Here is a 22,152-nt window from a genome sequence, read left to right on the forward strand (position 1 = left end):
TACCAATGATCTGATGCTGTCGAGCTCGGAGTTTTCGACGGGAAGAAGCAATCCGTACTGTAGGGAATATCTAATATTTTCTTTTAATTATACCCGGTACTCGAAAAGTAAATAGGGTATATTGTATTTGTGAACAAAGTGGATGTAAGTAACGCAGAGAAGGAAACGTTTCCGACCCCACAAAACATATACATTCTTGATCAGCATCAATAGGCGAGTCGATTAAGCCATGTCTGTCTGTCCGTCCGTCCGTCCGTCTTGTTGAGCGCCTGGATCTCAGAGACTATAAAAGCTAAAGCCACCAAATTTTGCATCCAGACTTCTGTATGCTCACATTGATTCAAGTGTATTTCAAAAATGAGCCCCGCCCTCTTCCGCCGCAAAAGGGCGAAACCCTCCCAAATCTACAATTTTGAAGATAAAAGAAAACTAATTCCGTAGGGAATTACCATATCTAACAGATCACCAAATTGGGATCCGATTGGAGCATTATTATAGCCACAATGAAGAAATTAATTAGCAGTGGCCAAACCCACCCCGTCCCGCAGCTTATAATTGTTTTTTGAGCTTAGGTACAGATGTAGCACTGAGTACCGGGTATAAAAGTTGTGACGCGTAAGAAGCGTCTCGCACTTCCCTTCTCGTTTGTTTATCAATTTTTTTTAGGTATGCTCTCCGATTTTGGTAGTATTTTTATGCTTTTTTCTAATATTATTTTCTAATATTATACCATTATTATTGTAATATTCTAAGTTTTATGTTGTGCTATTTTCTAGCATTTAAACCAAAAATACAATGAAATTAAACAAGAATTATTGAAAAATTCCAATCGAATTTTAAAATAGGATCAGTATCACTCAAGTAGCGAGCTAAATCCCCTTTTTTTTTGTTTAAAAACTCAGCAAAAGCAGTCCTATGCTCATTACTCCACAACAGAATCCCAGGCAAAAAAAAATAGCCGCTGGCCATTGGGATATTTTCTAAAATGCAAAAACCGCCAGCAACATTTATGAGAATGCCTTTGCAAAAAAAAATAACCATTGTAATAATGCTTTTTCGTAGGCGGCCCAGACTGAATGGAGAGGAAGGAGCACAGCCATCCCTGAGTCTTTTTGCTGACTGCATCTTTGCTATTATATAAACAGATATTTCTTTTCGGGGTAGAAGTGCAGTTTTTTGGTTGGAATACTCGTAAGCCCGGAGGCTTCTTGATTTGCGAGTGCATTGCATACTTTGTGGTTGCAGTGTAAGCGGAGGATAGGGCTGCCAGGATCCTCCGTGGAATGCCCCGAACTTAATGAGTTATATTTTGTTTTATTTTTTGTGTTGGCTTGCTGCTTGGAATTTTTAATTAATGCAGCACACATGCAGCACGAGACATGTGCAGGGATTTCATTTGCAGGCGAATTCCTTTTGCCACTTTTTATTGTTTTCGTAAACTATTTTCGGGCAACAAATTTCCATAAGAGAATGAGGAAAAATATTTCCGATGCAGATAGTGCCTGAGGCTCTTCTGAGATTCTAATTAGCGGACTTTTAGTTGGGTAAAAAAGTGTTTGGGGCGTCAACTCACCTATTTGCCAGCAGTTTTCCGCATATTGTACATGGAAATTTGGGTTTTTCTTCATTGGGCACAGCCTTTACTGTCCGTTTGGGTTTCTCCTTTATAACCTTCTGGCTGTGCATCGTGGCAATGTGATTCTTGAGATTGTGTCGCCTGCCAAACTTCATCTGGCACACGGCACACTCGAAGATCTTCTCGTTGGTGTGAGTTCTGAGATGCGGCCGGAGGGAGTACATCTTGAATCGTTTCGGGCAGCGCGGACACTGCAGCACCTCGTTGCTGCCAATGAAGCCCGTTCGAGTGTGAAAGAAGCTGTGATACAGGAGATCCGATTCGTATTCGCAGCTGAAAGCACACAGATTGCAGGTCCAGGACTTGCTGGCGTCTGTACAGCCAGCGGAGGATGTGCTTGCCGTGGGCTGACAGCTACGATTGTGCCTGCCCAGTGCCTGGGGAGAATGAAAATTCTCGCCGCAACTCAGACAGGCATGATTATCCGTGGGATGCGCCTGCGCTCGATGCTGAGCCAGAGCTGTAGGGGAGTCAAAGAGCTTCTGGCAGTTGGCGCATTTTTTGATGGTCACGACAAGTCGCTTCTTTTCGGCGGGTGGACTCGGTCGTCGATCCTCGAGGACCTCGCGTAGCATGCGCTCCAACACCTTTTCCGACTGTGGGGCAATCCTGTCTTGGGGCGTAGACCGCAGCTTGTGTTGCAGCAGACTCCGATGGCGACGCGCCTCCAGCGCCGTCTCAAACTCCAAGTGGCAAATCCCACAGTAGTAGCGCTCCAGCTTGTGCTTGTATTTCTCATGCCGCTGCAGCGCCAGGCGGGATATTTGTGGTGCTCCGCATATGCCACACCGAAAGCGACTCTGATAGTCATCGGCGGCCGTGTCGGTGGGCGTCTCACCCGCATGATTCGTTGCAAAATGGCGACGCAGCTGCATATTGTAGAGGAAACTCTCGCCACAAGCAGAGCACTGCAGGCGCCTCCGCTGGGCAATGCAGATGGGCACGGATCGGTTGAGTGCCAGCACCACATCCTTGTGGCAGGGGTGTAGCATATGCTCCCACATCACATCATTAAAGTCGCACTCAAACTGGCAGTAGCTGCACCAGAAGCTGCCACCTGTCGCCTTCACCCGCTGTAAGTGCTCCTCGGATCGCCAGTGCTGCAGGAACGCCTCCTCCGTGTTAGCATAGAAGCTGCAGGGCAGACACTGGAACGGCGCCTGACGCACAATGCTGTCCATGTGGTCGAGTATGTCCTGCAGAAAGGACTGCCTGCGCAGCGGCGTCTGCTGCTGAAGGCGTCGGTAGTGGTAATGAGAAATCAGATGCTTGCCGATCAAATGCCTGGCCATCGTGTGGCGGCACAGATCGCAGCGCAGGAGATGCGCACGGCGTTTCCTTTTGGGGGACACAGGCTCCTCCGTTGGCTGCTCCTCCCGCTCTGGAAGGCTAAAGTCCTTGCTTAGAGTAAGCTTTCCGCCGAGTGTGGCCTGCTCCAGCTGGCACTCGGTCTCCGCTCTCTTTAAATGGTAGCCGGAACGCAGATGCCGATCGTATATGCAGCGACTCTTTAAGCGCCTGCAGCAGATGTTGCACCAATAGCTTACGCCCGGCTGCTGCAGCTTCGTCAGGTCTATGTTCTCGCGGTACTCCAGCTGCTTGCTGCCGGGCACCCACTTGCCCTTGGTGTGCTCTTCAGGAGGATGCGCGTAGACCTCTTCCACGGGCTCATCCCAGCTGGGCGATATCCTTTCCAGGTGGGCGTGACGCAGCTGCGGACGATGCTCGGGCTTCCACTTGCCACCCGTATGCGTGGCAGGCACTGCTGGTGGCGAGTGCTGCACCACATCGTACTCCTCATCGGCTTCATCTTCCTCCACATCGAAAGAGTCATCCGGATCGTCATCGTCTTCATCCTCCTCATCGCTGGGCTCCGGGGAGTCGTTCACAAAGTTAAGTGGCTTAAAGACAGACTCATCTCGTACTGCCTTGAGTACAGGATCTCTAGCCGCTGTCCAGGATTCCTCTTTGGCTGCTGCTCTATTTGGCCCATCCCAGGCCTCCTCTTTGGGTCTCGACACGGTCTTTCCACCCGTTGAAACACTCTGCAGTTGCAGGGAGGAGAAGAACAAATCAGCTCCTAGTTCGTAGGGCAAATCGTAGGCTTCCGTCAAGGACTTGGAGGTCTTTCCACCATGACTGGCTGTCGTTTTTCTCAGATAACTGCTAGGCGCCTCGGGCTCGGCGAAATGAAAGCCATCGTAAGAGTGATCCAAATGTGTGCTGCTGAGTATCGCCGTAGGCGAAACCTCCTGAGTGGCAGCCTCTGCTCTTGTTGCAGGCGGCGTCACTGGTCTCTGGGCTTTCGGTGTGGCCACCAGGCAATTGGTTTTGCGGTGATCAATGTACTTGGCAAGTCCCACTATGGTGGCATTGCATTTAATGCACAAATGAGTGTCATCTAGATCGTCAGAGTCCATATTGGAGCTGTGGATTTAAGATAGACTGTATGTCTGAGAAATTTAAAGGTTTCAAATAACAAAAGAGTGGATTTAAGACTAGCTTAGTTGTATCTAAGTTTGCTGGAGTCTTTTTCCAGTGATTTATGGAGTCATAGTCTGTTAAAAGAGATGGGAAGGGCGTTATAAAAAATTAACTGCCGCTTGAGAGCGCAGTTCCGCTTTTGTGGGGATATTTCAAGCCCAGTTTATTCATTAGCAGACACTCTACACAGCAGGCCAGAGCGATCCCCAACACCCATCCATGCTGCAGTCACCATTCACCACAGCGTTGACATGGTCGTGTCTGTATCAGTGTCTCCCGCCTCCCCCTAGTGCTTTTCCATAACCCTCCCTGCTTTCCGCATCCGCAGTTCCTTGTTGCCTTGTGTGTATTGTTGCGGCCTGTCAGAAATGAAGTTTATTGCGTCTGGGTGTGGCGTACATGTCTCTGTCTCTCCTCTCTTTCTGACTCTCTCTGCTTCTCACTTTCTCTATAGCGCCAATGCTAAATGTAAAAGTGTCATTTCCGCCATATGTGAGCACGCGATGAACGATGCGTCGAAGTCGACGTTGACGCTACCGCTTGCCACCACCTTGGTGTGGTGTTGCAGCCGGCTGTTGGGTGCTGTTGCCTCTCATAATTTCATAGTACAATTGCAGCAGCAGCAGAAAACACCAATCCCTGGGCACTGCCACTGGCAACTGCTGCCTGTTTTCCGCGTGGAATTTATACAAACGAGGCCCATGTTTGAGGTTAAATACGAAAAACATAACAATTCCCGTGGATAGACACAAACCCACACCCACACACACACGGATGAGGGGGAATGTAGGTTATGGGGCATCCACGCGGATTTCTGCCTGCCTGCCCGTGTTCTGTCTGCCTTCCATTCGTCTAACAAGGACAATATTGGCTGACTCCTCCTACAACCCCCATCCACTGGCTCTCCTTTGAGTGATAAACGTACATTTGTTTAACAATTAACGTGGCTGGCATCAGCAAGAGCAACAGCAGCACATGCAACACCAAACAGCCATTTATTTATAGTCTTTCCCCTGTTTTAGACTCCTCTACTCCCACTCCCCTCCAGCCATTACAATTTTTATATCGCTAATTAGTCGAAACGTGGGGGTTTCGTTGGTTTCAATCCCCAAACATAGGACGACGCCTTGTCGAGTGTCTCTGATTCACGATAATTGCTTATTACTCGTACAACACATTCTCTGCTATATAATTTGCATGTCTGTTTGTAGGATGGTACATCGGTACATATATGTATGTACTTATGTACATTTACATATGTATGTCCATGTACGAAGGTATGTACAGTGTACATTGTACATATGTATGTATATTCGTATATGTAGCTCTTTTGCCAAGTACTTAATTACCTTCTAATTGCACATTTGCTCAGCATTTGGTAGATGGAGAGAGAGAAAGAGTTTTATCATGGGTAAACAGATATAGTTGTCTTTTGGGAGATGTGTAAGTGGGTGGAAGATAGTTTGAAATGATAGTTTATGCATGGAAATGACATGCAGGATTTACATTTTAGATGTTTTATTATATTTATTTGTATTTTAGGTGGTATGTAAAGAGATGAATTAGATAATTATACTGACGCCCGATTTCAGATTACAATATTTTAAAAAATAAAAGCGTCCAATTCCAATGTCTAAATGTTAAAATTATCTTTTATGTGAACATTTTTCCTATTTTTTTTAATAGCGGTTTCCTATAAAACTTGATCTACATATATAGAGAGTAGTTTCAATATTTTAAGCGTTTTTTTCATTGTATGTATAGAAGTTGTATAGAAGTCGTTTGTGTAGCCACAAACTGTACAAATATGATCTTTAAAAATAATTAAAATCGAAATAGAATGAATGAGTGAATCTACAGTTCATCAACACACCAACAAAAACTAATTTACTATCCAAACCATCTTCTGATAAGACACATTTTACCTTCTACATACTTAACTTTACTATGATGTTGTCTACATTATAATAAGTATAAACATCCCTTTGCATTTATAACTATGTTATATTAAGCATTCTACTTTTTGTGATCCCTATTGGCATTCCTCGTCAATGGGGTAGTATCACTCTGCAACTCTAAAGTTGGGACATCCAATATGTAAGTTATATTGAGAGAGTTACATATATCTCTATCCTATATACGTAACTCCCCCATTCATATGGAAGGAACGCCGCTTGGGTTTGACATTAAATGCCATGTTGTACAGTATGTCTATTTGCTGTTCGGTTCTGTTCTGTTCCTGTACTTTCCTCCTCCAATGACTGTTCCAACTGACGTCGCCCTCAAAATGTCCATTTCCTTGCCCTGCCTCTACCCCCTACCACCCTACTACAACCAGATGTGTGCGTTATTTCGCGCTTGTGGTACTAAATTGGGTGATAACTCCTTTTTAATGGCTGAAACGCTTTTGGCCTGGCTCTCTCTCTCTCTCTCTTGTTGTTGCTTCTATTGTTGTTACAGCTGTTGCTGTTGTTGTTTTAAGTTTTATTTTTTTTGTCTCGCTAAAACTCAATTTTCGAATCATACAACCACGAGCAGGATTTCTCCAACCACTTGTTCCCGACCCGCGCTCTCTCTCTCTCTCTCTCTCAGTTGTGTTTGCTGATGATACCCTCAAAAATTACAACAAAATTAAAAGGAAGAGAGACTGAATAGAGGATCAAAGACTTGGATACCCTAAAAAATCAATTGAAGGTGGAAGCTTTAATGAAAGACATTAAAGTGGTTTGTTTCGATACACATTGTCTGAGAAATGTTGGAGTATTTTTTACTTTAGATGGTTATAAATCTAATCTGTCCTTTATCAAAGGGTTTTTTTTTCAATAATATACTGTATTTTTGTTTCACTGAAATATTTAGGTAATTAAATCTTCGAAAGAATAATCTAAATATAAATATGAATCATCTCAAGTGCCCTTTCCTTGTAGATTCATAAAGAAAATGTTTTCCATCACAAATAATTGTATTCAAAGCGGTTTTTATTTTAAAAACTATAAGATATAAAGATCCAATTCCATTCCCCTAAAAAACAGATAGTTCTGTAGCAAACTTTCATAGAAAAATCTTCCAATATTTTCTCTTTCCTAAAGGCTTTTGCAATCCATAGTCCCAGTGCTCTACAAATCTCTATGTAAAACCGTCATACTCTTTATTCCCCCAAAGAGTATACTCAACATTGTCATGTTATTTGTTGTTGCTATTGCCACTATTGCTTTTATTGTTGTTGATGACGCTGACGCAGAGGCTGACGATGACTGTGTGGCATGGAGCTCTCTGCCACAGCCACTGCCCCTGATTCTGCTCTTATTCTGATTCTGGGATTGGCATTCGGATTGGATTGTGGGTCTGAGACTCGAACTGGGGCCGGGGAGATTTCGGTTCGTCCAATCCTCCTCGTACGGTGCCACAAATGCAAATAATGGCACAATTGTGTTTTGCAGCATTTTAACTGCTTTTATTATTTAATTCCTAAATAGAGCAATGCCGGGGAATGAAGATATTAATATGGAACCCGTACAACATGTGGGGAATGTGCAGGAGTATGTGGGATATAGAAATTCAAATATATGTATTATTCTTGGTTTAGGAATGTGCGTTGATTCTACCTTTTTCTGCTGTTTTCTAAGAGTAGAATTTCTTCTAGAAAAAGGAAACCGTCGTATAAATAAATAAAAATATATTTTCATCTTATTTTTTAAACAATTTCCAAGCCATTCTACATGAGGAAACCCACTTAAAACATTTCATATTTGCCAACAACAATTTAAAGACACACTACAAAAACAGGTCAGGCATTCCCCTTAAAAATACTTAATTTGATGGAGCTTAAGTGGAGTGTCATAAATATATCGATATAATTATACACCAGAAAAAAAAAACTGACAAACCGCAACTGAAAAAGTTTCAATGCCATGAAAGCCAGAAGGCAGACAACCGGAGACGGTCACAAAAATCATCAAAACAATTTTACGATGGCGTCTTTTCATGAACGAAATGAATGAATAAAAAAAAGACAAAAATTATATGCCACATAAACCTGATGACCGGAGAGTGAGCAGTTGCAGACCAGCAGCCACAAGAGCACTCAACAGGTACGAATCCCCGATCCACAGATCCCCGAGTGGCAATGGAAGTGACATCTGCTGGATGCATCTCTCCTGCGGGCCGTAAAAGAATTCAATGGATGGCAACTGACGAGGAGAAATCAAGAAATGCCAATAATAATAAATTCAATGTTGTAAATTATTGCTGAGAGGGGAATCGAATCGTAAAAGCGAATATGCTAATCGAATGCATTAATTCGATAATGATGATAATTAGTTCTTTGTTACCGTACCTTCCACAAGAGTTTAAGCGTAACTTTTATGATTATTTTTGTATATTTAAAAGACTCTCCAAGTTCGGTAAGTTATATGAATTATATGGGGATAGTTCTAAAGTACATCAAATATAATTCTCAAAGATTAAGAGCCAACGTCTTCTAGCAGCCGCCATAACTCCTTTCATTCATACCGAATATCAGTCTTAAGCCAAGGCCCCATCCTTGATCGACTGAACGATCCATTAGCATTCAAAATAAAGTCAATACCAGACAAGCCATGGAAATCGAAACGAAAACGTATGGCTCGAAATTAACTGCAAATCGGTAACAATAATTCAGTCGACAGTTTAGTTTGTTCAACAGTTCCCCAACGGAAAAGAAGCGTTTCGAGAGACCCAAAGAGATTCAGACTAGTTTTGCATTAAAGGCGAGGATGATCGTACATTTTAATAGGCATATTTCACGCCAGTTTCCTCCCCCCAACACTGTCTACGAGTATCTTCGGCCCACGATGAATTCATAAAGTATCTCGCACTTTTTTTTTTAATGATTTCTGAGTTACAACTCAAGAGTCGAAAGAGCCAGAGAGCCAGATATTCGAAGAGTGGGATATTTAACTCTGATTTTCCCCGTGCTGGAGGATCGTTGCATCTTCGTTGCATCGCGCAGCAGGTACAATGCAACAATTTGGCGGCAACTTATGACAGCGCGGCCATCGCAAATATACTCAAATGGCAATGAAGAAACGAATGCGAGAATTTATGCAACTTTTTGCAGCAACAACGTAAGGAGGGGAGGAGTAAGTGGCTGATGTTGCGGCGGCTTTCGTGTGCGTACCTTAAATTATGAATATTACCAAATGGGTCAATTCGAAATAAATAAGGCAACGGGTCTGCGTCTCAGATCTCGTCGATTGGCCCGGCCAAATAGAGTTGTCTCTGTCGCAATTTCTCATTGAGCTGTCTCCTGGGTTTTCGTTGGCCAAACGGTGCACACGCATCCGAGACCAGAGGATAGAGTGGATTGTCCTCCCCCTGTCCTTTCTCTCTCTCTCTTAATATCGCTCATGCATCGGGTAATCTATGCGCAATTAGCGGCGTACATCAGATTTAGTATTTTGATTGCCTTTGCCGTGATGCTATATCCCAGTGCCCCTGGACCAACTCTGAGTACTTCTCCTGCTCGTAAATATGATATGGAGTTTGTTGTTGTTATTCTTTTAGTTAATCCGGCTAAGGCTATTCTCATCTCATCTGCCAGCTATTTAATACACAGGCACAGAAAATGCTATAAAAAAAATTTATTTTAGATTTTGAGTTGGCTTGTTTGTTGGCAGTGTTTGGAAGGTTGTAAAATATTATTTGACTAAGGGATTAACAAGTTATAGCCATTTAATTTTCCTATATAATTGCATAGTTATTCCTGGGCAGATTATCATGGCACACTCTATAAAAACTCAGCAACCAATCACACATTTTAAAGCGGGCATTAAAACCCATCAATATATCGCTTAAGACACACCCAAACACTAAAGAACATCACATCTATAAATCCCACTTAAAATCTGAGCACAAACTTATGGATCCTGCTCCGCGCTTTGGTGTGATCTTTTGATCTTTATGTGTGTATCCCATAACCATGTGTGGGCGGGCGGTCGGCTGTCGGTGGCAATAAATCCCTGTTAAGTGCATTCCATTAATGTTTCGACTTGGACTCTGCCCGTGACTCTTCCGACTTTTGGTGGACACTGGAGAATGGTTTTGAGGCGCTTCCGTTTCAACGCGTGGGGGGGTCTACACTTCCTCTACGATCATAAATTTTCCAATTTGTTGGTGCACCTTCTCGGGCTGGCTTTGGTTTCAAAAGATGCACTTTTAATTGGTTGAATGCCATAAATTCTGATTAGAATTTTGTAACCATCATATCATCAAGTCGGCGAGGCGAGGGATAAGCCGACAACCATCCCGAAAGCCGGGGGCAGATGTTTCTTCACACCCAAAGAGGAAAACACACACATTTCAAAAAGAAAATGTATAATTAAATAAACAGAAAGAGGTCAGCCGTGTTGTCCTGGTCTTTCTTTTTGTCTTTCTCTCCCTCTCTCTTGACCTTGTCCTATGTTTTACGATCTTGCTCATAAAATTAAACATTTTATTTTACTTCCATTTTATTTTACTGCCATTATTTGACAGTAAACAAGAGTAAACACAAGACGCAAAGCAAAGTCTCTGCTTTTGGGTTTTCATATTCAGGTGGACTGCCCCTAGGGGCGTGACAGATTCGTCGCCTTTTGACGTTTGAACCCGCCCGCCTCTTGTCAGCTGTCAAACGAAAAATTCTACGCTGATGAGATGATGGTCTCAAAAGCGCGGTCAAACGAACAACGAGCAAAGACCACAAAACATCATTACAAGCGGACTTTTATTGCTATTTAATTGTTGAACTGTGTTCGTATTCGCGCACACATCAAATTTAATTTTATGTGTGTCCCGTAGCTATAGAGAGATCCGAGTACGAGTACCATTTGGAAATAGTCAAAGTGACCCACCCGCTGGTTTTTAGTGTGAAAATCACTTAAGCCCGTTTATCAAATTTACGATGGACTGTAACGATGGATCGCGTTTCCGCTTTTACGAGCTAACATCCAATGAACAAAGCTTATTAAATGATTTAGGGACATTACGAGGCACGCGTAGTATGTGCGTTATTGCGGTGGAAGAATATAATATTATATAATTGGGCATAAAATAGTTTATAATCCAAAGCATATTTGTGGATTTTGGACATTAAATTATTAAATAATATCTACTGGAAAGAAAGATATAGAAAATATGCCACTTTTTGAAATATTTCTTGTATTTACACTATTTCTATATCAGAGGCTTAAATACCTGAAGTATACATGTTTTTTTCGAAGGTTTAGAGAATTTTCTTTAATTTTGCAACTAGATATTGAGGATAAAAATAACTCTAGAAGTTCTGGAAGATTCGTTGTGAACAAACAACACATTTAAGGCACTTAAACGAAAGGTTTTGGTTATACAGTAAGCACACATATTATTCGTACACCACCATCACCCTAGTTTGAACACCTATAACTTGGCGTACGGTCAACGTAAACCGAAAAAGTTAATTTTGTATCAAAGATCAATATATCTACTATATGTTTATGAAAAAAGTTTTTAAATTTCTTCTATGGTATCCTTATAAAAATTAACTTAAGCAAACAAGTTTTTTTTCGCACATAAATTATTCGTACAGCCGTCCGATTCCTTAAGTAAAATTAAAATATTAAAGGTAAAATGAACAATGAAAATTTTTGTTTGCTATATTTAGCCTTAATGATAACTAAAAGCCCTAGAAACAATCTTTCCCCCAAGCTATTGATGCCCCATGAATTAATAGTGACCTCCTCCACAAGCAGTACCGGTTGCAATAACTCCCTCGATGTAATTTTGGGCTTCCGTATCCTTTTTTACAAATATTTTTACACAGGCTTCATGGAACTCAAGTTTACTAACCGTAGTGAAAGTTTCAGCTAGTTGCAGTTTTAAATGAGCCATATTTGATCCAAAAAAGATTACATTTTGTGTAATTTTTTGGGATGGGTCAAGTTTAACTTCGAATTATGACCAAACGGAATGACACATGGATGCCAATTGTCACTCAAAATAAACTTTAATAACCCTTTTTCATATTTCCATTACATAAGGCCATTCGTACAGCTCCAGTTAAAAAACAACACAGGTGAAACACTAGGCACCCTCCGAAATGCCAGACAGCAGGGACCACCATTTTCTCATCATGGGCTAAATGAACTTTCGCAAGGCCAACCAATCAAAAATCTGTCTTAGATGGACTCTCTAGTCATTCTCATTCTCTAGAAATGAATCTGGCCATGGGTTTCTCCAAAAGTCTTCCGGAAAATTAATTTAACATATCTTGAAAAAAATCGTATGGGTCATTGGAGGGTGCCTATTGTTTCACCTGTGTTGTTTTTTAACTGGAGCTTTACGAATGGCCTTATGTAATGGAAATATAAAAAAGGGTGTATTAAACTTTATTTTGAGTCACAATTGGCATCCATGTGTCATTCCATTTGGTCATAATTCGAAGTTAAACTTGACCCATCCCAAAAAATTACACAAAATTTAATATTTTTTGGATCAAATATGGCTCATTTAAAACTGCAACTAGCTGAAACTTTCACTACGGTTAGTAAACTTGAGTTCCATGAAGCCTGTGTAAAAATATTTGTAAAAAAGGATACGGAAGCCCAAAATTACATCGAGGGAGTTATTGCAACCGGTACTGCTTGTGGAGGGGGTCACTATTAATTCATGGGGCATCAATAGCTTGGGGGAAAGATTGTTTCTAGGGCTTTTAGTTATCATTAAGGCTAAATATAGCAAACAAAAATTTTCATTGTTCATTTTACCTTTAATATTTTAATTTTACTTAAGGAATCGGACGGCTGTACGAATAATTTATGTGCGAAAAAAAACTTGTTTGCTTAAGTTAATTTTTATAAGGATACCATAGAAGAAATTTAAAAACTTTTTTCATAAACATATAGTAGATATATTGATCTTTGATACAAAATTAACTTTTTCGGTTTACGTTGACCGTACGCCAAGTTATAGGTGTTCAAACTAGGGTGATGGTGGTGTACGAATAATATGTGTACTTACTGTAAGTGTTGCGCTGTCCTCTCCACTTCTATCGCATAATTATACTTTTATAATCACTTGATGTATCGGTGATTACATGAATAAATGAGCTAACAAGCTTATGTTGTTTACTGGCCAAAATTTTAGTTCTGTTATATCTGTCTTAATATTCTGCATGCTTTCAGATAAATATTTTCAAAATTCCAACGTATTTACTTATTTTTATGGTCTCAAAATCAGATTATGTGTATGAAAAGTACAAGGCTACAGATAACCCAAAAAATTCTCTATGCATTTTTCTGCCAATTCTTATTCCCATTCCGTTGTGCAGTTCTCAATCAGGTGGGCATAAATCACACGTCAAATGCATGACCACATGGCCAGGACGTCGTACGAGCTGTATCATAAATCAGTCAGCAAAAAGGAGTCAGGTCGCATTAAAAATAGACTATAAATATTTGTGTGATTGACGCGGACGCTGACGCTGATCTCGTAAAAATGGAATTATAAGAACATAAAATTTTAACACATCTATGGAGTCAGCACAAACACACGCAGAACACACCCTCGCGGGCTGATAAGGACACACATTGTCAGGGGCAGGGTAGCGGTGAGCGGCTGGATCTGTCTGCCATCATAAAAAGCATAATTACGGGGCATTTTGTGCTAATGTGATTCCCCTCGGCCGCCCCAGGGCGTTGGCCGTTTTGGCATACATCAACATTTCTTATCATGGCAGCAGCAGTAGTAGTAGGATGTGTGATGTGTGGAGGAAGCAGAAGCGGTAGCAGCAGGAAGACGAATACTTAAAATGCATGCAGGCTCTAGCCTGTAGCCTGGCAACCCTGGCAGCAGACGCTCTCCTCTCTTCTTCTCTCTCTTTCGCATAAATCACTCATTATGAGGCGTAATTAACGCGACGACTATATGGCGACCTAAATTTTCTATAAATCATCAGATTAGACTACGTCGTTCATCCAAAGGAGAACAGAACGGAACATATGATGTGTATCCTTAGATACGCCGCTTACAGACGTATAAGTATATCTGTGAGTTTAAATGTCCTTTAAGTCTATTGGCAGCTCTGTCCCATGGCTAATGATGTCATAGCAGGGGGGCAGGGTAAGAGTTTAAGCATGTCTAAAGGATATAGGCATAATTAAGCTCCTCAAAGGAGCTACATCAAAGATATATGAGTAAGCAAAAGGATATGCGTGCTTGAGTTATGGTTAATTTAGTGGAAAATCCATCAAGAAATTGGCTTAGAATTAAAGGGAAGCTTTAGTGGTAGATAATGATTTGGCAATCGAAAATAAATAAAGATTCACATAGGAAGAAATCTCAATGGAAACTTTGAAAAATATTTAAAAACCTGCAAGAAACTTCTTGCAGTTCAAAATTTTTAGTAACATTTGTAATCGTCTGCTACCAACCCATTTCGCTGTAGCGATTAAATTAAAAAAAAAAGAAACTTCTTAGAATTATACAAAGAAAGGTAATCAAACTTATTGAGCAAATCACCGACAAAAGCAATAATTTTATATTAAAATATGATGTATATAAAGGAAACTATCATTTAAATCATCATTCAATCGTTCGATGGGTCCATTCAAAGCCAAAGTGTAGTCCGTAAACTGCACGAAACCTTCGAACTGTCCTAATCCTTGGCACGTTTGCACTTGAAGCTTGATCTCGGACTGCTGCTGATTCGCCGATCGTTACCACAACTCTGCTGCCAGCACTCGATCCAAAGACAGCTCCTGACATGGCGGCTGATTGGAAGCCATCAGTTTGTTGATCTGCATGATGATAAAAAGAGCGGCACGTTGTACTTGGTTATCCTTGAGATGGATATTCGTGGGCTTGTGGCATAGGCAGTACTCGAGGGAGTTCCTCACCCATTAAAGGACTCTCCAATTGCTGGCTGCGTAGGCGAATCACCCTATCCTCCAGTGCCGTCAGCAGTGGCATATCAAGGAGTGCGGCATGCAGATCCTAAGCGGTAACCAGTCGCCTAACATTCATCTTGAGATTGTTTATAGCGCTCTTCTAGCCATTCGGGGTAGGAAATTATGGTCAGTGGTTGGTTAGCCTCCATTCTGCCCTGATTGATATCAGAAAAGGTTGTGGCATCTCCATCCTTCAGGCCATGGGTGGACACTACTAACAGCAGAGTATGATTGAGGACTCCACTGTCCATTAGTTGCTGAAACATTTCCAGGAATGGCTCATCCAATTTCCTTCCATATTGAAAGCCATTGTGTATCCCGTGAGTCCACCAGAGAAAGGAGAAGAAGCTATGCTTCTGTTTGTTTGATTCTGTTTCTGTTTAAACTGTTTGTTGTTCCTCAAGGCCACGACATAGGTATACTGCTCATTGCAATGTGCCCCTTAGCGTGTGTCCCTCCGGGTCTTCTGCCACATCTCCAGCAGCGCAGGGCGCAGATAGTAGTCCGTGGGTTAATGCTCAAAGAAGTCCAGACCTTGGATCAGTAACGAAAGGCTATCCGGGGAGGTTGCTGGCTTGTTTTCTTCAGAAAAAAGTGCACTTCATTATAGAAATCCAAACCATTACAGTCACACACTGCACGCACAATTTCCTCAAGGACTCATCTCAAAAGAGCTGGGATCCACTATTTCTATGTTCCTGGAAATCGATTCTCTCGTTAAACCACATAATACGAGCAATTCAAATATGTTCTATTGACATCTCGCTTCCTTAGATACTTGCCACTCGCACTGTGAATGCTCTCCACATATCCCTCACTTGGACAAACGTTTTTTCGTAAGTTCCACCAATGATAAAGAACATCCAGCAATTGGGACGATGTGGTCAATATTCTACAGCCATTGATATTGGCAAACAAATTTTCTATAATCGGCTGCTCTTTGTGCAGAAATTGATTGAGAAAGCGATCCTTCAAGAAGTAAATGGTGGCACAACAGAACAACCCTAAAGATAAACAACAGCAACTAGATGCAAACACACATATCATATTTGAGAATTTATATTTCATAATTACTTTTTTATTAGGCGAAATTCTAGGGGTTCTCCGACAAATAAATGTGATAAAAATAATAGGAAGTTTAAGAATTCAATTCTGAAAATCTTGATTAGAGCAAGGAACGAGGCAATCCTCATAATTTTCATAGAATTTTAATGCCATTGTACTGATTTCTTAGGCGAAGTTGTAGCAGATCTTTATAATTTAGCAGTTCTTTATAATAATTACATCTAATGGCATATTGAAAACCCCAACAAGTCAGAAAAAAAAAAACTGTGATTCCTTCATTTATCCAAACAATCAAAGCTTAAAGTAACACACCAACCGAACAGATTTCTTGGCCTCCAAGAATGGCCTTTTCTGGGCCATTTTTCGTAATTATTCGATTGAAACAAAGAGGTCCTTTTTAGCCGGGTTGCCTCCTTTTTCTGTAAAATAACAATAAACTAAAAGGTCCACTCGTGCATAAAGAATTCGCGTTCCAAAGTGGAAAGGGGCGAAGAGGGGTGGGGGCCAGGGACAGGGCCAGTGGCGTTAATTTATCACTTAACCTTCTTTAGTAGCCAAGTTTATAATTTCCATGCCCCAGCCATGGCAGGACCCAAGGATGACGACGACGATGAGAACGACAACGAATGAGCTGGCGACTGCAGGCACTTGAACGACGGACGACTGCCCATCAGCAAAATGCCGGATACGGATACGGCAAGGATACGAGGGATACAGGGTAGGGCGTCTCCAGGGCTCCAATAAAATAAAATAACAAACGGCTGCCAGCTTGTTTATATTTCTCCTAGCATATTCCCCTCCATTGTACCCGCGACGCCATCGTATTTCTTTAGCTTACGCATCAGTCGGCGCGGCGGCCCCAACACAACTGCTTTCTGCCCAACCGACACCCCACCGTCTATCTCCCTCTTTGCTTTCTCTGTTTGTTGTCCCTTTTTATACCCGGTACTCGAAAAGAAATTAGGGTATATTGTATTTGTGGTCGGAGCAATGTGCGTAACGCACAGAAGGAAACTTTTACGACCCCATAAAGTATATATATATGTGGGCTGGGTTTTGCCAATTGCGATCCCTAGACAAAACACCAAAACGAGCAAGGGCGAATTCGCGTCACTGCGAATTCCAAACACGAAAGCAAACGCAAAGAGAAAACGAAGGAGAGCGAGATGAGAGCGAGAGCGGACAACCGATCGGCGAGAGAACGCTGAGAGGGGAGTTTCTATCCAACCTCCGACGTAAAAGGTTGTGTGCGAGACCAGACGACGAACGACGCAGAAATCTAATTCTTGTACCGTTATACCATACTTAATCACTTATTAACCCTTACTTATAAACAATAAACATAAACCCCCACATGTATTCTTGATGAACATCATTAGCCGAGTCTATGTCCGTTCGTCTTGATGACTGTAAGAGGTAGTCACTAAATGTTGTGTGAAGATTCATGTGATATAACACTGTTACAAGTGTATTTCAAAATTTCGCCCCGCAATCTGTATCTACAGTTTAAAGATAAGAGTAACCCAATTTTGTAGGGAATGGCCATATCTATCAGATCCCCGAATTGGGATTAGATTGGATCATTATTATAGCCAGAATGAAGAAATTAATTTGCAATGGCTACCCTCACCACGTCCACCAGCTTTAATTGTGCTTGTTTGTTGTTGCTCTTTTTTTCTCGCTCGCAAACTCTGCTCATGCAGTGTGCGGGACTGGGAAAGGGTGGCGAGCCAAAAGGGCGTGTTGGCGGGAGAGATGATGTAGATGTAGAAAAAAAATTTGTAAAATTTAAAAATCCAATAAGTTACAGATTAAGTGACTGAGTACCGGGCATAAAAGTTGTGACGCGTACGAAGCGTCTTACAAACTTTCCTACTCGCTGTTGATGGTTTACCCTCCGCTCTGCGTTCTTTGCGAAATGAAAATGTAAAAGGAATATTCACGAGGAGATTCGAATTTTTTTTCGTGTTGTCATTTTTATACCCGGTACTCGAAGAGTAATTAGGGTATATTGTATTTCTGCACAAAGTGAATGTATGTAACGCACAGAAGGAAACGTTTCCGACCCCATAAAGTATATATGTACATATTTTCTTGATCAGCATCAATAGCCGAGTCGATTGAGCCATGTCTGTCTGTCCGTCCGTCTGTCCGTCCTGATGAGCGCCTAGTACTCAGAGACTATAAAAGCTAGAGCCACCAAATTTTGCATCCAAACTTCTGTATGCTCACACTGTTACAAGTGTATTTCTAAAATGAGCCCCGCCCAAACCTCCCAAGCCTACAATTTTGAAGATAAAAGAAAACTCAAAACGCCATTCCGTACGGAAGGACCCTTTCTAGCAGATCACCAAATCCGATTGGATCATTATTATAGCCACAATGAAGAAATTATTTTGCAGTGGCTAAACCCACCCCGTCCCGCAGCTTATATTTGTTTTTTGCACATTCTCTCATTCACAACCCTTCTCGTTTATATTTTAGCTCCACCTTCTACTGCCAAGCTTAGGCTAACATTGAATGGTCTAATCAATATCGAAATCAAAAAAATGTTAAGAAATGCTGAATAAGGTTCCATTCCATTTCCTACATATGTACATATATTCACATTTCACTACATGTTGCATATTCCTGATATATTTTCTTTGTTGCACAGAACCCTGGAAGTCATCAAAACAGCTACCCAAAGTGGCATTTCAATTGTTCATCCCGCAGCCCCGTCTCCACTACCTATAACTGCCATTTATTTTCATTTCAAGTGTATTTGCTTTGTTTTTTGTTGCTTTTGCTATTTCTGCTACTGGCGAGCGAGAAAAAAAATATGAATTTTTGTGTTCCGGAAGGGATTAAATTCGCTCGTTTGTCCTTTTTATGATGAGTGCTGTTCCCTGTTTGTGCGTCCTCCTCCGTTGACTGCGACTCTCTGTGCCTCCTTCTTGCATAAAAGTTTAATGATACCAACATCCGGGCAATGACATGAATCACCCGATGTCACACAGTAACCCCTCCACCCTGGTCCGTCCTCCCTTTAAAAGCGTCGTCATCGTATTTAAAATATTTTTGTGAAATTATTATGAAAATGCGTAAAGGGATTTAATAAATAACTGTTACTGCTTCTCACTCACACGCACACAACACGCCACACCACCCTCTCCCTCACTCTCTTCTTAGCATCTCTTTTACTCTCTTTTGCTCATTTTCCTTTGCCCGCCATTGTATCGTAATTCATAATGCTGTTGTTTTTTCCAGCCAGAGCTTTCCTTTTTTTGTACCCTCTTTTTTAGAGAGTTTTATGGTTAAGAAAATAGCTTTGACAACGTGGGTAAAGAAGGGGAAGTACACCGTGTAGGATGTGTAAATACTTACATATGTATGTATGTATATACTTCTATATCGACCCGATAAAACCGATATAACCAAAACTCATCATACCTGGTACTCACATTTGCCAAACCAAAAACTTTCGTTTAGCTTTGATAGCTTTTTGACTGAAATGTTGCATAAAACCTTCTTTTATTCAGGTATTGCAAACACAACAAGAATACAAATCTGACCCCATAAAACGCTTTAAATTATAGATTCATCTTTTAGCTATATTATTCATTATATCAAAAATTTGATCATATTCTGCTACTTTCAACCCACTATATAGGTAATCTAAGCCTTCGCTCTCCTAAATCTAATTTGGTGGCCCGTTTTCTTATGCATCTGTGTGGGACATACCTCGCCTCTCTTTTCTCTCTCTGTACCCTCCCCTCCCTCTCCTGTTGCTGTGTGGAATTATGTTTTATCCTGAATTATGGATTTTGTTTTGTTGTTTTCTGTCAAAATCATATTTTGTATTCCACCAACCCAAACCCACTCCCACCCCCGAGTAAGCGTAGAACTTCTCTAACCCAAAAACTCCCGCACCAATAACCCCGAAGCCCGAAACCCCGAATCCCGTACTCATTTACATGCTCGAATTTTTCGCTTTGCTTCGCCCTAGGTACCATTTCTGGGTTAGCCTCTCCGTCCCCGTCTCCCTTGCCTTATCTCTGGATCCAGTTTAGCTCTAAGTTCTGCTGCTGGGTTTCAGCCGTTCTCTTGGCCATTAATGAGAATTTGTTTGTATCGACGTTAGTCGGGGGTGGCAGGCTGGCATAAGGGACTTCACTCCGTTCCCCTTCTCTGGCTTTTGTTTTTAGTTGTAAATTTCCAGAACAAGCTCCCGAAAAGTTTCTCAAATAATTTCTACTTATTGTTTAGAATTATTTTTAGCCGGAAATTAGAAATTATGAAGAATATATCACATACAGCCACAAGACAGAAGGACACAAAAGAAACTGGCAGCGAGAGGAACCCTCGAAATTTGGTTCTCTCTCTGTACGGACATGAAACATGCATCGTTGGCGGGCTCCGCTCCGTTCCCTTCCCTTTGTATAATTGCCACAAAATATCGTAAATAGAGCACTTAACGAATGAAATGAAATTTGTTTATTTGTGTTTCGTTTTTCGTAATTTTACTTGGGGGTCAGACGGTTTGAAGGTTACTTTGAGCAGTTTATACTTTAGATATGAACATATCTAAGAACAATGAATATGGATGTGGAACAACGAAAAAAGATTGAGAGCTGGTAAAAAGGGAAACAATTGGTAGTTCATATATACATCCATATACATACATATAATCATTATATTATATATTATTATTATTGCATTTATGATGAGGTTTTCCTGCTCTAAAATAAATGTTCCCATTCAAAATTGACACAGAAAGAAAGAGAAAAAGTAACTGTAAAAGTAAATATAGAAATCTTTAGAGCTTCCTTTGATATGCAATACAAAATAATATCATACAATTTGAGATTCTAACACTTAAAATCCCTATACATATGTATTTTTTTACCCCTCCTTTAAAATACTATAAAACATACAAATATTTGTTCTTTCCTGCAACATAGTCTTTAATTAGTCAAAACCGAGATCCTAGCAAACTCAGGAGCGACATATTCAGGCACAACTGTTTCAAGGACCATCCAACATTCTCGCAATGTGTCTGGGGTGGGGATGGGTGGGGCAGGAGCAAAAACACAATATCAGGTGAGCCCTTGTGGGTGACAAATTAATGTGAAGCTCATTAACGCACTGAATAAGGATTACGGATTTGATTGAAGGTCCTCTGGGCATAAGTAAACACAGACAAACAGGACAGCCAGAGACACCCACATCCACACAGAAACAGTTATATAAACAGATAACGCACACACAGATGTATACGGGCTAGTACGAGTGCATATATACAAATGGAAAGCACTGTGAGGGATGCGCAACATCGGGAATAGTCAGCGAAAAGTGTCATTATGTGTACATATGTATGTACATATGTATACCCCAGGATCCGACTGCGACTCCACCTACAGCCAGACACCCATTGCCGACAAGGACGATGTCCGGGCTCCGACACCACGAACATGGAACGACTGCAACTGCGAACGAAACAACGAAAACGAGGACGACGGCGCAAACAAGGAGAAAATGTGTATGTACATAAAACAATCTCGTTATGTCGGCATTATCCTGGAGAATTCTGGTTCTTCCTCGTCACTCGTTGGCCCATAAATCACTCACACGCTCGGCATATTTCCTCCCCCCACCACTTATCCACATCTCCCGCTTGGCATAAGTTTGTCTCTGTCTGTCCCTCTTTTGGCCGCCAGCTCCTGCTCTATCTTTCTTGTGTGTTCTGTTTCGCTTTGTTTGCTTTGGGGCGCGCGTGTCCTGCTCTGCTCTGATGTTGTCCTGCTCACACACATAAAACACACAAATTTACACTCTCCTTTGTTTAAGGGGAATCTTTTTTTTTTGTTTATTTCTTATGACCGCAAGTGAGAATGCTCTTTCTAAATACAAGGAGACAAAAACGTTTTGAAGATGGAAATTTTGGGAATAGAAGGAAGATTCATATAAAATCGAGGACATCGATTTTGAGGAGCAGTTATATAACAAATATAAAACTATAACTAGAGATTCGATTTGAAATAAAAT

General features: G+C 41.3%; 1 protein-coding gene across 3 annotated transcripts in view; it reads right to left on the bottom strand.

Moving 5' to 3' along the window:
- The window catches only part of LOC117901456 (zinc finger protein 845), a 39,980-nt gene that overhangs the window by 12,268 nt on the left and 5,560 nt on the right, over window positions 1-22,152 (bottom strand). For 2 of the 3 annotated variants that reach the window (XM_034812208.1, XM_034812210.1), the window contains exon 2: window positions 1,574-4,063. In XM_034812208.1, the coding sequence (XP_034668099.1) occupies window positions 1,574-4,063 (2,490 nt within the window). Of the gene's footprint in view, window positions 1-1,573; window positions 4,082-22,152 lie in introns of all 3 variants that reach the window. The other variant, XM_034812209.1, reaches the window with a different exon arrangement.

The sequence above is a fragment of the Drosophila subobscura genome, chromosome U (genome assembly GCF_008121235.1).
Source record: "Drosophila subobscura isolate 14011-0131.10 chromosome U, UCBerk_Dsub_1.0, whole genome shotgun sequence".
In the NCBI taxonomy this organism is placed as follows: domain Eukaryota; kingdom Metazoa; phylum Arthropoda; class Insecta; order Diptera; family Drosophilidae; genus Drosophila; species Drosophila subobscura.